Raw genomic sequence first — 14,471 nt, forward strand, 5'->3', positions numbered from 1 at the left:
ACCTCGGTGGTGCAGCCGCGTCCCGGAAGCGGCGGAGGAGCGATGGCGGCGGACGGGAGGGCGGCGGCGGCCGTGGAGGAGCTGCAGCCGCAGCCGGAGGGGGACGTGGAGGGCGGCGGCAGCGAGGCGGAGGGCGGCTTCGGGCAGCTGCCGGAAGAGGAGGAGGATGGGGAAGATGCCGGCTATGTGCTGTACAGGTGCGGCCGCAGCGGCGCCATCCCGGGTCGGACCGGACCCTCGCGCGGGGTGGGGGGCGCGGAGCGGGGAGATTCTGGGAGGGGCAGGGATCCCTTTCATATATCGGGTTGCTTAAGGCTTATCCAACATGGCTTTGAACAGCGGCAGAGCTGCTGCATACACAGTTTCCCTGGTCCAGTGTCTCACCACCTTTACAAAGACTTTCTTCCCAATCTCTAAGCTAAATTTCCCCCTCTCTCAGTTTATACCCATTACTCCTTGTCCCATTATGACATTTTCTGACAGAAAGTCCGTCGCCAGCTTCCCTGTAGGCTCCCTTTTAGATACTGGAAGGCTGCTCTGAGATCTTTACACAGCCTTCTCTAGGCTGGACAGCCCCAGTATTTTCAGTTTGTCTTTGTAAGGGTGGTCCAGTCCTCTTTTCAACATCGTAGCCCTGCTCTGCTCCAACACTTCCACGTCCTTCTTATGCTGGGGATACCTTTACATATTTATGTGCTTGTCTGTGTTACAGACAATAAAGTAGCTAAAATAGTAGGAACTATTCGGAGCAAGGATGGGTTACTGGACACAGGTTCATGCGTGTCAAGGTTTGAGTAGCATTTTGTGCTTTTTAGAAGCATTGAAAACACAAAAAACATGTATTTACAGGGACAGGAAGGAATGGGCTGATATTGAACCTGTTCCTCAAAATGATGGGCCAAACCCTGTTGTTCAGATCATCTACAGTGAAAAATGTAAGTCTTAAATATATTCTGCCCTTAACCATTGATGAAACAAGACTTCGTGTATTGGTTAACATTTCCTAGAGTGCTACTCTGAAGAAATTGGTTAATTGTGTTATGGTGCTTGTGTGTGGTGTTTTCACTGAGCATCTCGGAAGCTGAATCTTCACCTGAGATGTTAATAGCCAAGGTTCTCCTTTAAAATCCTGTGGCTTACGAGGTAATACAGGAGACACGGTGGTTCATGTCACAAGGCATTTCCAGCCCACAAGTGGAAGCAAAACACGAAGTTCTTGCAGCTAGTGAAGTAGTGTGAGTAAGCAGCACAGACCTTTTATGATTGTTGTGGCTATTATTCTGATGGTGTGTTTCTAACATCCTCGTGCAGCTTTGTGGTGTGCTAATACCCTGCACGGGTCTGAGTGGAAAATGCTTTCAGATCAGTAGGTGTATTTAGAGCACAGAAAATAGGTAGCAATTTCAAAGGATTATTAACCTTTTCCCCAATTCAGGCCATTGGCTAAGATGCTATTCTCTTTTAGTCCGAGATGTCTATGATTATTTCCGGGCTGTTCTGCAGCGGGATGAGAGAAGTGAAAGAGCTTTCAAGTTAACAGCAGATGCCATTGAGTTAAACGCTGCAAACTACACAGTATGGTATGTAGTTATCTTGGGATTATTTCTGTGGTCATTCAGCTGCCTACCTTTTAAATCTTTAATATTTTGTTCGTTGAATTAGGGCATGCCTGGTTGAATTTACACAGAGAAGTAGAGTAGCCTTCCAGTGAGCTTCCAAAGAAAGCCTTTGTTCAGTATTTCCCATGCCTCATTTTAAATGATTTAAATGGTTTTCATTCATTTGGCTCTAAGGATATTATCAGTCAAGGCCAGGGTTAGCTACAAAAAGGACTTTTCTGTTTAAAATTAGATTACTTACCTGGTAATGTGTCCATGGCAAAATGCTGAAGATGCCCTCAGTTGACTTTGAGAAGAGGCATAAAAACATGATGGCAAATAATTTATGTATTTACTACTAATAATAAACTACTAATACTTTATGCATTTAAAAAGATCTGTCGAGTTAGGTAATAAATAAACAGTGAATTTCTGATATTCAGAGTATGGCCTTTTACTCACACGCTAACAAGTACCTCTTGTACGTCTTCATTCCACTAATTTCCATAAAATTATAAAGTTTGAATTGTTTCAAGTACAGAAGTCTTAGTTTCTGTACAGAAAACTACCATGGGTACATTGTTAGAATCTTAGATAATGTACTGTGCAACCAGTCGTATTCTAGTTCTCTGCTGTTCAATAATTGAATGCCCTTTAGCAGAACTAGATATGTGGTCAAGGATTTTGCATTAGTTTTAGCTTTTTGCATTGTTTTTAGCTCAATATCATTTACAAGAACTGTGAACAAAGGTGATTCCATGTTCTTCTCTGTGAATTTTAGGAAACTCCTTTTGCAGTGTTCAAATGCTTGACTTTTTTACAGGCATTTCCGAAGAGTCCTCCTCCAGTCTTTGAGAAAGGATCTCCATGAGGAACTTAACTACATTACAGCTATCATTGAAGATCAGCCAAAGAACTACCAAGTCTGGTAAAATCATGCTTTCTTCTCTGTTCTTAATGTTTTTGTAGATAATATTTGTTTTGTAAATTGTCCATTTGCAGTGGTAGAGTTAAATGGTGTTGCATCATGGCAAAGCTCCTTTCAGGTATTTATTCTAAGCATATGATTTTGACATGCTAAGCAGGTGTTGTTTTCTTATTAATTTCAATTTTTAGACTGCCAAATAAGTCTGACAGGTTAAAAAAAAAAAAAGACTTGTGAAAAGGCAACCAAGAAGACAATAGAAATTAGTATTTTTTCTTTTATTGTGTTTTGCAGTTTGCCTGCCTTGTTGCTGGGTTTTTTCCAAAATTAAAGGGAATAGGCAAAAAAGCAGCATCATTTTTTATTGCTACAGAAATTATGTAGCACTAGAAAACTTTACTCTGCTGAAGACTTCGACCATGAAACTGTTAACAACAGTTTCAGGTGAACATTACTTCTCTAAAATGAGATGATTGGCCATTGTGTATTGTGGCTAGAATTTTTTATAATATAAATATGCATCATGCCTTTCTCAGAGCCAAGTGAAATGTTCTGGTATCTTAATTTGAAGCATTTAACTAGTGGGTTTTTTTTTTCCTAAGTGGTGCACTTGCTATAAGCTGCTGTTATATAGAACACACACTACAGACTCCTATAAAAAAATTTAGACTTTGTTCCTTCCTCTCGTCATTAGGCATCACAGACGGGTGCTGGTTGAGTGGCTGCAGGATCCATCCCAAGAGCTTGAGTTCATAGCTGACATTCTTAACCAAGATGCCAAAAATTACCATGCCTGGCAACACAGACAATGGGTTATTCAGGTATTGTATCCACAGAACTCTTGATTCATTAAATAACTTGCATTTTAAGTGTGTGGCAGAGGTTAGCTATAAACTTGCCTTTTAGGAAATGAGTTCCAAGAATTGGATTGTTGTCTGCTTACTGTTGTGTGTGTGTGTATTTAATGATGAGCTAAAACCCATTGTGTACCACTGAGTAGTGTAGCATGTTGCTAGTTCACCTGTACTTTTTTTTTTAACTTTCTGTTGATTTATTCAAAAAAGGTTTTATCTGATATTCAGGCAACTTGAGAACAAGAATGTATTTTACAAAATAAAAACTTTTGATTGTGATACTCTCTCTTCCTTCTCTTTCTTTAGGAGTTCAAATTATGGGACAATGAACTGGACTATGTGGACCAGCTTTTGAGAGAAGATGTGAGAAACAATTCTGTTTGGAACCAACGGCACTTTGTCATTTTCAACACCACTGGCTATGATGACCCAGCAGTCCTAGACAGAGAAGTCCGGTTAGTAATTATATTCGGGCTCATATTAAACAATCTCCATTAGATGAAAGCAAAGGAATACTTTCACAATCTCCATGGGCTTTGTGCCTGATTTTTATTCACTTCTGGGACTAACACTCATGGTTAGCAGATCAAGTGCCAGACTGAAGCAAGCTCTGCTTACCCTGGGCAAGCTACTATCATGAATCTGTTTTCCTGACCTGCTGTTTATTGTACAAATAAAACTTTAGGGGTTATGATCAACTAGTTACAGCCAGACAAGCTGCAGAAGATCTGTGACACTGCTGTGCTGTTCATTAGTATTCTACTCCTAGAAAGATTGGAAAGAGGCACTGCAGCAAATAAAACTGTACAACCACCTTTGTTTTTTCTCTTAAATATGTTATCACAGAGGTGTTACCATCATTTCTAATAGGCCCAGCCTTGGCCGGTGGCACATCCATCCTTGGAGCCACCAGGGACTGAGTCTGATGGACATGAAAGAAGCTCCTGGCAGCTTCTCACAGAAGCCACCCCTGTAGCCCCTCCCTACTACCAAAAAACAAGCCATGCAAACACAATACAGTGACATGGATTGTAGGAAGAGGAGTTGCCTTTTGTGAGGAATTTGATGCAGCTGGAAAAAGAAAACTGTCAGGAGTACGTGGTTGGCACAAAGAGAACTACCTCTCTGAGTTTCCAGGAAAGAGAGTTTTCTGCTCACTGTTTCTAGGTTGCATGTTTGTAACTGAAGGCAAACTGGGCTTCTAGACGTATTTTCCTACCCATGGTGGTAAGAAAAGCCTCTTCATATGGTTTTCACATCTCAGGCTGCTGATTAGGGTTGATGGTTATGAGAAGGTATAAGGTGAAAAAGCAATTTTTTAATAGTTATTTTTCAGAAGAAAGACTGAATCTCTGAATCCTTTGGTACATTATTCATAGAGGATCCCAGCCCTCACCATCTTTATGGTTGTCTTTGCAACCTTCTAGAACTTTTACTTCTCTTCCAGTTTATAGCTTTCCTGTAGATCAGTGAATCTGAACCATTTCCATGGCTTAGACTTGGATATCCTCAACTTTTTATCTCTGGAGTCAAGGTTGGACATCCTCTCTTGATCTTCTTAAGATAATTGGGTACCATCTTAAGAACCAGGCTGGCTAAGATTAGGCCTTCCCAGATGTCATTATAGAACTGCTGGTTGGTTTATGAACTTATTCTTTGTTGTAATGACTGCAGAATGTTTAAAAAGAGTTACAGTTGTGGGTAATTTTTTTAGTACCCCTTATATATCAGATACTCCTGTATCTGCAGCTGCTGAAAATCATCAGGATGCCTGGTTATGCTGGAAAAGCCAGAAGATAAATCTCCTTTGTGTAGATGAAATATGGCTTTATGGCTGTATAGGAGGTGTCATTTGTTGCTTTGCTTTTACAGCAGTTGCCTCACTGCTGCTTTCACAGAAATGCTGCAGAAGGCTGTGTGAGCTGAAAGCTCAAGCTCTGCCTTTCTGTGGGTTTGCTTGAGTGCAGCCTGATGAAAAAAGTTCTGCAAATAGGTACTGAACATACCACTTGCAATCATATTAACAGAGCTCAGTTACTCTGACTATTTTCAGCCCCTTACCATTTCTGAGCGTCAAGATGTAAGTTATTCCTTTAGCATACAAGAAGAGTATATTATGTTGGTTTTTTTCAGTATTTTTGCTAGTAATTTTGAGAACTGATTCATTATTGTCTAAAGTCCAGAAAATTGAGCACTTAAATCTTAAAACATAGTGTCTGCCTCTTTGAGACTCTGGGTGATAATATTGTGAGCCATTTTTGATCTACCCAGGTGAGATGATCTGCAAAAAGAGTGAAGTATAGCCTAGAGACGTGCATTTGGAAGCTTCTGAGCACACTCAGGTAATTTCTTACTGCATTGTTATTGGCTGCATTCATGACCTATTACCTTTTTCTTGTAGGTACACTCTTGAGATGATCACAGCAGTGCCACATAACGAGAGTGCTTGGAACTACTTAAAAGGGTGAGGTTTACTCCTCCATGAGGCAAAGAATCTGTGGAAGGTGTCTGGTGCCTGCTTCTTAATTGAAAATAACTTAATGCTTTTTGTTCTAGTGTAGTGTGCTTAAGCAGGCATGCAAATACTGTCACAAAGGGTTATTATAGTCTAACCTAATTTCTGTGTAACTTTTCACTAAGCTTCTGGCCCTATAGATCTTGTGAAAGGACTACAGGTACTTCTAATGCTTTTAAAAACTTGACCTGTAAAGTTACTGTGTTAAAAAGCGTAGCTAGGAAATAACTAATATGCTTTCAGTCTAATTCCTGTTCTGTTGAACAAAAACTATACCAGCTTACTACAACATGAGGCTATACAAGTGCTGCATGCTGCTTACCTTCTGACTTACTTGTATTTGCAGCCTGATTCCAAACCTAATCTCCAAGTAAAGGAGTCTTAACAAAAACGCAGTTATTCACACCAGATTTCGCATCGTTATGTGTCAAGCCTCTTAACCTCTCTTCTAGGATTCTGCAGGATCGTGGTCTTTCTAAGTATCCAAATCTGCTGGAGGAACTGTTGAATTTACAGCCCAGTCACAGTTCACCCTATCTGATTGCCTTTCTTGTGGACATATATGAAGATATGCTAGAAAACCAGTGTGATAACAAGGAAGAAACACTGAACAAGGCATTGGAGGTATGTTTTGAGAGCGTGGTTTTTCTTCTCAGGGATGCTGCCTATTCCTGTCTGGTTTTATAGCTTGACAAAATGAGAATGATTTTTGTAAATAGAACAGGTTAGTTCTTGATCATGAGAGGTCTTGATCATGAGAGTTTAACAAAAAATCCAGATAAGCACAAGGATCTCATGAAATTAGATATAAATAATAATTAGCCAGTTATGAAATTACTCTTAAATTTTCTTAATGTGATAGTGAAGGAAGGTCTCTAATACTACCTGCAGAAGAAAGAAGATGTTTGAACAATTGAGGAGTTTTCAGTGTTTACTTTGTAGCATTAACTCACTCTCTTCTCTGTAGGTTAATGAATTTTTCTCAGAATATCCATGTCCAAACAATCTCAATTTAGCTCACTTGGCCCTTCTTGGCTCTTTCTAAGAAAGTTGACAGAATTAGCTGATGGCCAGCAGGCACTGGGGTATCGGTAAGAAATGTCAGGCTCCGCTTCCTACAGAGCATAAATTACTTCTGGCAATGTTGTGTATCTCCCAGAGCTTTCTATTTGGCTGTTCCTTGGTGCAGTTTGTAATGTAGTTTTTACAAGAACACTTCCCATTCACTGTGGGACTGACTAGACCTTGATGTAATTAGATCTGCACTTTTGCCTGGAGTCTGTGTGTTCTGACATTGTTCTTTCTCAGCACTTTTCCATTGTTGTGTTCCAGGAACAGACTGTAAATAAGTGCAGTTGTCCCCTTTATACTATTTCACTGATTTTGACTTCTCTATTTAGGCATCAAAACTCTTAATTCCTTAACTCCATTTCACTAAGGCAATGTCATCTGCATAATAAAAGGGAATTTACCAAAACATTTGTAGTGTTCAGACTGTGTAAAATTTACACAGCTTGTCCTGTAAGTAGTATTGACTTCTACTGTGCTGCTTACCTAGATCAAAAATAAAAATTAAAAAACAAAACAAAACAAAAAAAAAACCAAAAAAAACCCAAACATGTAGAACTATCTGCACCAACTCTTAATGTAGTATGAGAGGAGGTTACTGACTTGCATGGAGAACCTTTTGGGGACAGTCTGCTGAGGAAAAAACTAGAAATAAAAGATCTCCTGTCAGTCCATCTAGAGTACTGAAGATTCAAGAGCAGGATGATCTTCCACTGTTTGGAATTAAGTGGTTTACGGCCTGTTGAATGACTGAAAGACATTCAAGATTTTCAGGAAGTATACTGTGCTCTACTACAGGGTGCATTAGGCTGGCATGGATGATGAGTGGTAGGCATGGAAATGAGTCAAAGGGAACTCCTACAACTGAAATGGGCCTGGAGAGATTTTTGTGAAGTGTCAGATTGGTTGGCTACCAACTGGAGTTGTCATCAGTTTGATGTCATTAAACAGTTACGAATCCCATGAATAAAACAAATGTTGCAGAGGAACATATTTTTAATACTGTCTGAAATATATGTTGTATGCATTTTATAATTAAGTATTCTGTAAGCTTTTTTGGTTTAATACTGCAGTCTCTCACTTTTCTTTCATAGTTGTGTGAAATTCTGGCTAAAGAAAAAGACACCATCCGAAAAGAGTACTGGAGATACATTGGAAGGTCCCTTAAGAGCAAGCACAGTTCAGGCACTGAACAGAGCAGCACACTGACGGATAAAGAGCAGTAACTGAAGACAGAAGAAAACAGTGTTAAGCTCTCAAGTTGTTCCAAAGCTGTACGAAGTAGGGTCATCAACAAGTTCAAAATCCATTTGTAGGTATTGCAATGAAAGAGGAATGCAGACTGCTGCATAGTCCTGAGTTGCTGCTGCTACTTGACTAGCTGCAGTCAAGAAATGTAAAAAGGCTTTATTATTGAAATGTACCAAGTAAAGTTTTTAGTTCCTAACTAAAAATACATAAAATTATACCTGTTACATTGACAGTGCTCAGTTAACGGTTGGCCTTGATCTTAGAGGTATTTTCCAACATAAGTTACTCTACAACTTGTGAAGCACTAAAACCATATCTCATATCATGGCTTACCCACTTGTGGTTCCTAACACTGTCTCATGAGTTTGCTGCAGTAGTGACTGCAGGTAACTTAACTATAGGGGATATTGAGTAACCTGGTTAGTGCAAGTAGGCACTGCAGCTGTTGCCTTATGTAGGAGCAGTTGTCTAACACTGTCAGCCTATGCTGTTGTATGCAAACTAACACCAAGTGTAATTTTGTAATAAAAATAGATAACTTAGAGCATTTGTCTGAATGTTTTTAATGTGTTTCTTTTGGTCCTTGTAAGTGCATAGTTTGTTTTTTTCAAACACTAATAGAGGTGAAATATCCCCTTGTGTAAGTATTGGGTTCTGTTGCATTGAGATGTCTTTTGCACTGGAGTATTCTTATCTCAGAAACTTTTGGTACACCTGATATATTCAGTGGAGCCCTGAATTCTTCCCTGCCCAGGAAAAATGCTTTGAGGATCCTGGGGGAGGTGTATATCTGCACCAGAAAACTGCATCTACCTTGGTTTTCAGCAAATGGTTATTGTAAACTGTGTTCTTATGGAGTGGGAGTGTTTGTCTGATATGAAATATTTTATTGGAAATGATCATAGAGGGAACAAACAAATGCTGGTGTTTATTCCATAATATGCAGTCTTTCTGACACTAAACATTAAAAGGTGTTAACTGTGATTAAACAATAGTGGAGATTATTTTTTTAACACTTGGAATTCTTTAATTCAGTGCTCTCTTGAAATTCAAAACAACTCACAGGGAGTGCAATTGATATACAAAAGCTGTGTAATTTTGTAGTGGTTTTGCTGCTTTCTCAGCCGTAGAGAAAACATTTTTGTAGTGACAAATGAGCATTCAAAACAGACATGGACTTCAAACTTTTGGAGATTGGTTAACCTGGGAGGTTCTTTTTTTCTTTTTTTTTTTTTTTTTACATGTTTGGGGTTTTTTACCATATTTAAAACTCCAGTACAAAGCAAAAGGTGTGTTTTTATCCCTATGATTTGTTCCTAATTGAAACTGTACTAAATATGGAGTACTGAACAGCCAGGGTGTTCAAGGTCTTCAGGACAAAGTAATGTATTTGCCACAAGAGTGACAAAGAGTCAAGAAAGCTCAGAAAGATGAAACAGTCAAATACAATCCTTTAAATAAACATCAATGAAGAGGGAACAGAATTTTTCCTCTGCATATGGTGTTAATACTTTTTTGTATCTTTCACAAAATTCAGAGCACACTTGGGATAAAGCAGAGTATTCTTTATAGACACTAGCATAAATTTCAGCAGTAAGTCATCACAAGGTAAGATTGATGAAGAGTGTCCACAGGGACATTGTATTTTGGGATGTGATCTCAGTCACTTGTGGGCTGAGGCAAGAGTTTAGATTTAGCCATATAGACTTCTTAGTGGCAAGAATAGGTAGGATTCCTCTGACAATACCTTTTCAGGGATATAGTTAACCTATGGCCTTCTCATTCTTGAAAATTATGTCTATAAGTAATGAATAAGATTCAAACAGAGTTGGTAGGGTTTTATACTGGTTATGCAAGCATAGTGCTACACAGAAAGATAATGCTGCTTCTGAGCTCCATTTACCAATAAATAATCAAATACATATTTTTAATGGAAAAACATACCCCGTTTTATGTAGAACAAACGTGTAACCAAACAAATCATGTAAATCCTGAGAAAAAAAGAAACGTGCTGGACCCTGGAGTTAAAGAACAGGAATCAAAGTCATTCTATTGTAACAGAAGTGTTCTTTCAAATGTTTATATTTACTGTCACTTGGACTACAATGAAGCTTTCAAATTCTCTTGCAAAGGCACCTCAGTTTTCTGCTGGTCAACCTTACACAAAAATACTGAGCTATCAGAGCTGGAAAAATGATGGCTGCCCAGCCAGGTTGCAAGTGAAGCCACCAAACATGAATTTTAATGCTTCTGAGGCAAAACGTTCCTGGTGGAAGAAGGAGCTTGACAAAATGCATGATCTGTAGAGAGAAGGGTCTTAGAGTAGGAAGTTAGAGATGACTTTTAACCTGTAGGCATTGGTACTGACTACCTTTGATCAGGGCAAACATCACAGTTATTTGTCCCAGTAGGTTCATCTGTACAAGAAAATTTACTGGTGTTATTATTGTGTGTAATTATATGACACTTGTGCACAATTTTATTACTGAAGAGCTATGCCTAAATGGAAAACTGCTGATACAAACTCTCCCTTGTAAATCAGTGTAACTGGAAGATTCAGTGGAGTATAGAGCATTAGTAAAGTGTGAAATCATATTGTATGCTTGCTTTCATCAGAAGCTGATATTCTTGCCTTCATGTAGCCCAGTCCAAATAAGCCATTCATGACTTCCACCTTTTTGTCTTTGCAAATTAGGTGACAAGTGTGCAAGTCCTTCCTAATCTATTCAGTACAAAACCACCTCTGCTAGCACAAAGTGCTTCTCTCAGATGCTATCTGGTTGTGCTGAGACAGATTTGCCATTCAGCTGGACCTTCTGTCGTAGCAATATTCTCCAATAAGGAAGCAGGGAGGTTTCTGATCACTCCCTCGATGTGAAACACTTTCATTGAAGTGCTAGCTGCCAATTCATGCCGGGCTATGGTGATGACAGACTTACAGAGATGGGACACCTAAAACTGAGGGTACACACACTTAGGTTTCTCTAAGTAGGTGCCATGATGAGCTACTAGAAGCTTCACCAGATTTAGCTAAAAACCGTACCTCAGGATGCCTTGATGCCTAGATGACATGTCTAATGAAATCCCTTGGGGCTAGGACTGTGCTCCACGGGGTGCATCACCATCACTGTCTGTGAAGAAGCACTGAAAACCTACACAGGATTTCAGCCTGGGGGATTAGAATCGTGTCTGTACCCTGTCGCCCAGCCGAGAAGGTGGACGCTGGCCACTAGATGCCACTGTCACACGCACCCCCGAGCCCAGGATGCGCAGGAAAAGCATTGGCGACACCGCCTCGTCCGTCCAACATCGCTACTTTCACACCTGCTAATTAAACAGGGAAGAGCAGCTGCTTGGTAATTCAACACATAGCGCCGCACAAGCATCAAGCACAAGTGTTCTGGGAGGGGCTAAGTGGTCATCTTCGTGTTGGTGTTAATTGGAGAGCAATGTCTCGTTAACAGAAATGATGTTTCCTCTGACACTGGACACCTTGCACAGATTTAGACTCCATTTAGTCCTGGCATTCTAAAAATAACACCATGACTAAACCCATCTGCTCAGAACTTGGGGTTTGTGGCCCGTTTACATCTTTTGGAGACATGCCTCCAATCAGAGTGCTACCCTAATATGTTTTCACAAGCTAGAAAGTTTTGGTCCCCTAGAGCCAGCCTCATTGTGATAAATTTCTCTGAGCACTCTGTACTGAAATGCTGCCCATTGCTGGTTGTTTCTGGGAATATAGATTGAAGGACAAGATGACCTACTACTTCTTGGAACTCAGAGGAGGACTTGGGCCAAACTGAGGAACTCAAGCATGCTGTTGCAGATTTGAAAGCGGTTTCCTTGCTTTCTGGTAAGCAGGACTGAAAACTTTGCTAAAGGAAGTCAAAGACAGACTTCTCTTTCTCATGTACTGGTTTGTCAAAACGGAGTCATATGGGTTGTCAGTGTAGGGATTTTAAGTGAATTAAGAAATGCCCTGTGTCACTTCAGCCAAGCCAGCTTGAGCACCCAGAGTGACCCAGGTGCAGCTGCTTGTTCTTCGTGTGTATGCACTGAGCTCCCAGGACATGCTATCATTACCCCCTCCCATGGGCACTGTGCTATCTCTGGTACCTCTGACCACACCTGAAACAGTTGGATGTCAGGGGTAATGCTACCATTGCAGTACTGCTCATGAGCAGTGATCTTATGACTGCAGAAGACATCTTGTTGTATTTGGGCTTCTCATTCTTTTGGGTTTGAGTTACTTTGGGTAAGTCTATTTCATTGTTTACTTCTTTGGTTTTCTGATGTGCCCTGACTGCTGTCCAAATCATCTATCCAACAGATCCAAAACCAGCTGAGTACGTGCTTGTGCTGCTATAAAGAAGTTTCAGAAGGAGGAAAAGGAAAAAAAAAAAAAAAAGAACTGTGTATTCTTGATGTACATTCTCTGCTCCCTCTTCTGCCAAAGCCTGCTTACCAAGATAAGAAGGTGGTGGGTATATAACCTCCTTTTCTTTACAGGTACTTGCACACATCTGCCTCTGCTCTAGCTTGTAGACACACAATGAATATGAGTTTTATTCCCAGTTTTACTACAGAACAGTGAGAGCATACTATCCCTGTATACAGTAGCATACGATACTCACTGGCTTTGCTGACTGCCTCTTGTATTAACAGTTTCTCTGCTGCAAAATTAGTCCAAATGACTATTTGCAGGTACCTACAGAGCAGGTGTGGAGGGTTCCTAAACACTGTTCCAGCATTCTGATACCAGTTGAGTGGTACTGCCAATCATCCTGCTAATTGTTTGAGGTCTAACCTGCAAAGATCCTGCACTGAGCTGAAGGCTACAATAAAAGGGAGAGAGTGTTGAGTGTTTACATGGGCAACTGAAAACCAGAAACACCTGGTTTTAGAAACACATTTTCAAATTATCAATTTTCAAATTATTCCTTAGCTGAAAAATTTAAAAGTTGTAAAGTGAGAATAGAAAACTGTGTGGCTTCTGATATTCAGAGGAAATATGTAAGGAGATGTGCCTTAGGCAAGACTTAGTTTTGTGCTAGAGGGAATGTCTGGATAAAACCCCAAAAGCTGGATGAGATCTGTTTGTCAGTGGTACCCTGACATAGCTAAGTTGAATTTGGAACTCAAATTTTCTCCAGTTTCATTGCAGGAAAAAGGAGAAAATGAGGGATGACTAGGAAAGGGCAAGCCAAAATCACTAGTCATGCATCCCTAAAAACATCTAAGAATATTACAGCAAATTATTTCAGTATAGGTGCCTGCTGCAAAGCCAGACAGAGCCACCTGGCATACACAGCAATTTTGTGCATTTCAAGTAAGAGCAGTCTTTTCTCTCCAGGTTAACTGTACTGAGTTTCTAATTTCTTTTTTTTAAGTGCTAATACACTGTCAGATACATGCTTGTCTGAGCCATGCAGGCTAAATTTTCTAGGGAGAAGAAGAAGAAGAGAATGATGAGATATAACCTGTTATGCTGTAGGATTGCTATTTAGCAGCCATGGCCAAGACAAGACCCACATAAACTTGGGTTTTGTATCCCACAATGCCAGCTTTCAGCTGTCACTTTATAGTACAGGCTTTTTACAGAAGAAATTACACGTCCTCGTATGTTTGAATGCTCTTGGTGTATACAGAGATTCCCCTTACTCCAACAAGTGCTAGTAGTCTCTTTGACACTGTGGGAGTTTCAGCCTGCTTTCTGTTCCTCAGCACTGCCAATAAGTGCAGGTGTTGATTTGAAAGAGAGAGGGGATAGGAAGGAAAGGGCCAAAAAAAAAAGAGAGTAATGAAAACTTAGCTCATAGCCTGAACCAGTATTGCAGCATGCAATTAAAAAAATACATGCAAAAAACATATCTGAGCAGCAGAAGAGTTTTTATGGTGATGAGCAGATAATTTTTTAATTGCTTCCTCCTGTTCACAGAAAAATGGCTTTGTAAGTACAGAGGATACATCCCTGATATCTCCTCTTTGTGGGAACAGTGCTTGGGACACTGTGTTTCTGATTCATTCACATGGAATGGAGTCAAAATGGTAACATTTGTGGTTATCAAGTAGAGGATTATTGTTTTGTTCAGTGCTAACCTCCAAGGGAACAGCAAAAGTAATTTCAAGAAAGGATAAATTCTTTTTTTCTTTGTCCTCTTCTAGATCCGGAATCTTGAGAATTTTTAAAAGCCACTTCTATTTCCGACTGTGCTGTGACTTTAGGTCCTGTAAGAACAGTGTGCCTACTGGAGCCA

General features: G+C 40.0%; 1 protein-coding gene across 1 annotated transcript; it reads left to right on the forward strand.

Moving 5' to 3' along the window:
* FNTA (farnesyltransferase, CAAX box, subunit alpha) lies at positions 1-8,755 on the forward strand. Its single transcript, XM_030257312.4, has 9 exons — positions 1-197; positions 850-935; positions 1,466-1,580; positions 2,422-2,526; positions 3,218-3,344; positions 3,684-3,832; positions 5,779-5,841; positions 6,345-6,516; positions 8,055-8,755. The coding sequence occupies exons 1-9, from the start codon at positions 43-45 to the stop codon at positions 8,184-8,186; spliced, it is 1,104 nt and encodes a 367-aa protein (XP_030113172.4). The 5' UTR covers positions 1-42; the 3' UTR covers positions 8,187-8,755.
* Positions 8,756-14,471: the final 5,716 nt, after the last annotated feature.

This window comes from Taeniopygia guttata, chromosome Z (genome assembly GCF_048771995.1).
Source record: "Taeniopygia guttata chromosome Z, bTaeGut7.mat, whole genome shotgun sequence".
Lineage (NCBI taxonomy): Eukaryota > Metazoa > Chordata > Aves > Passeriformes > Estrildidae > Taeniopygia > Taeniopygia guttata.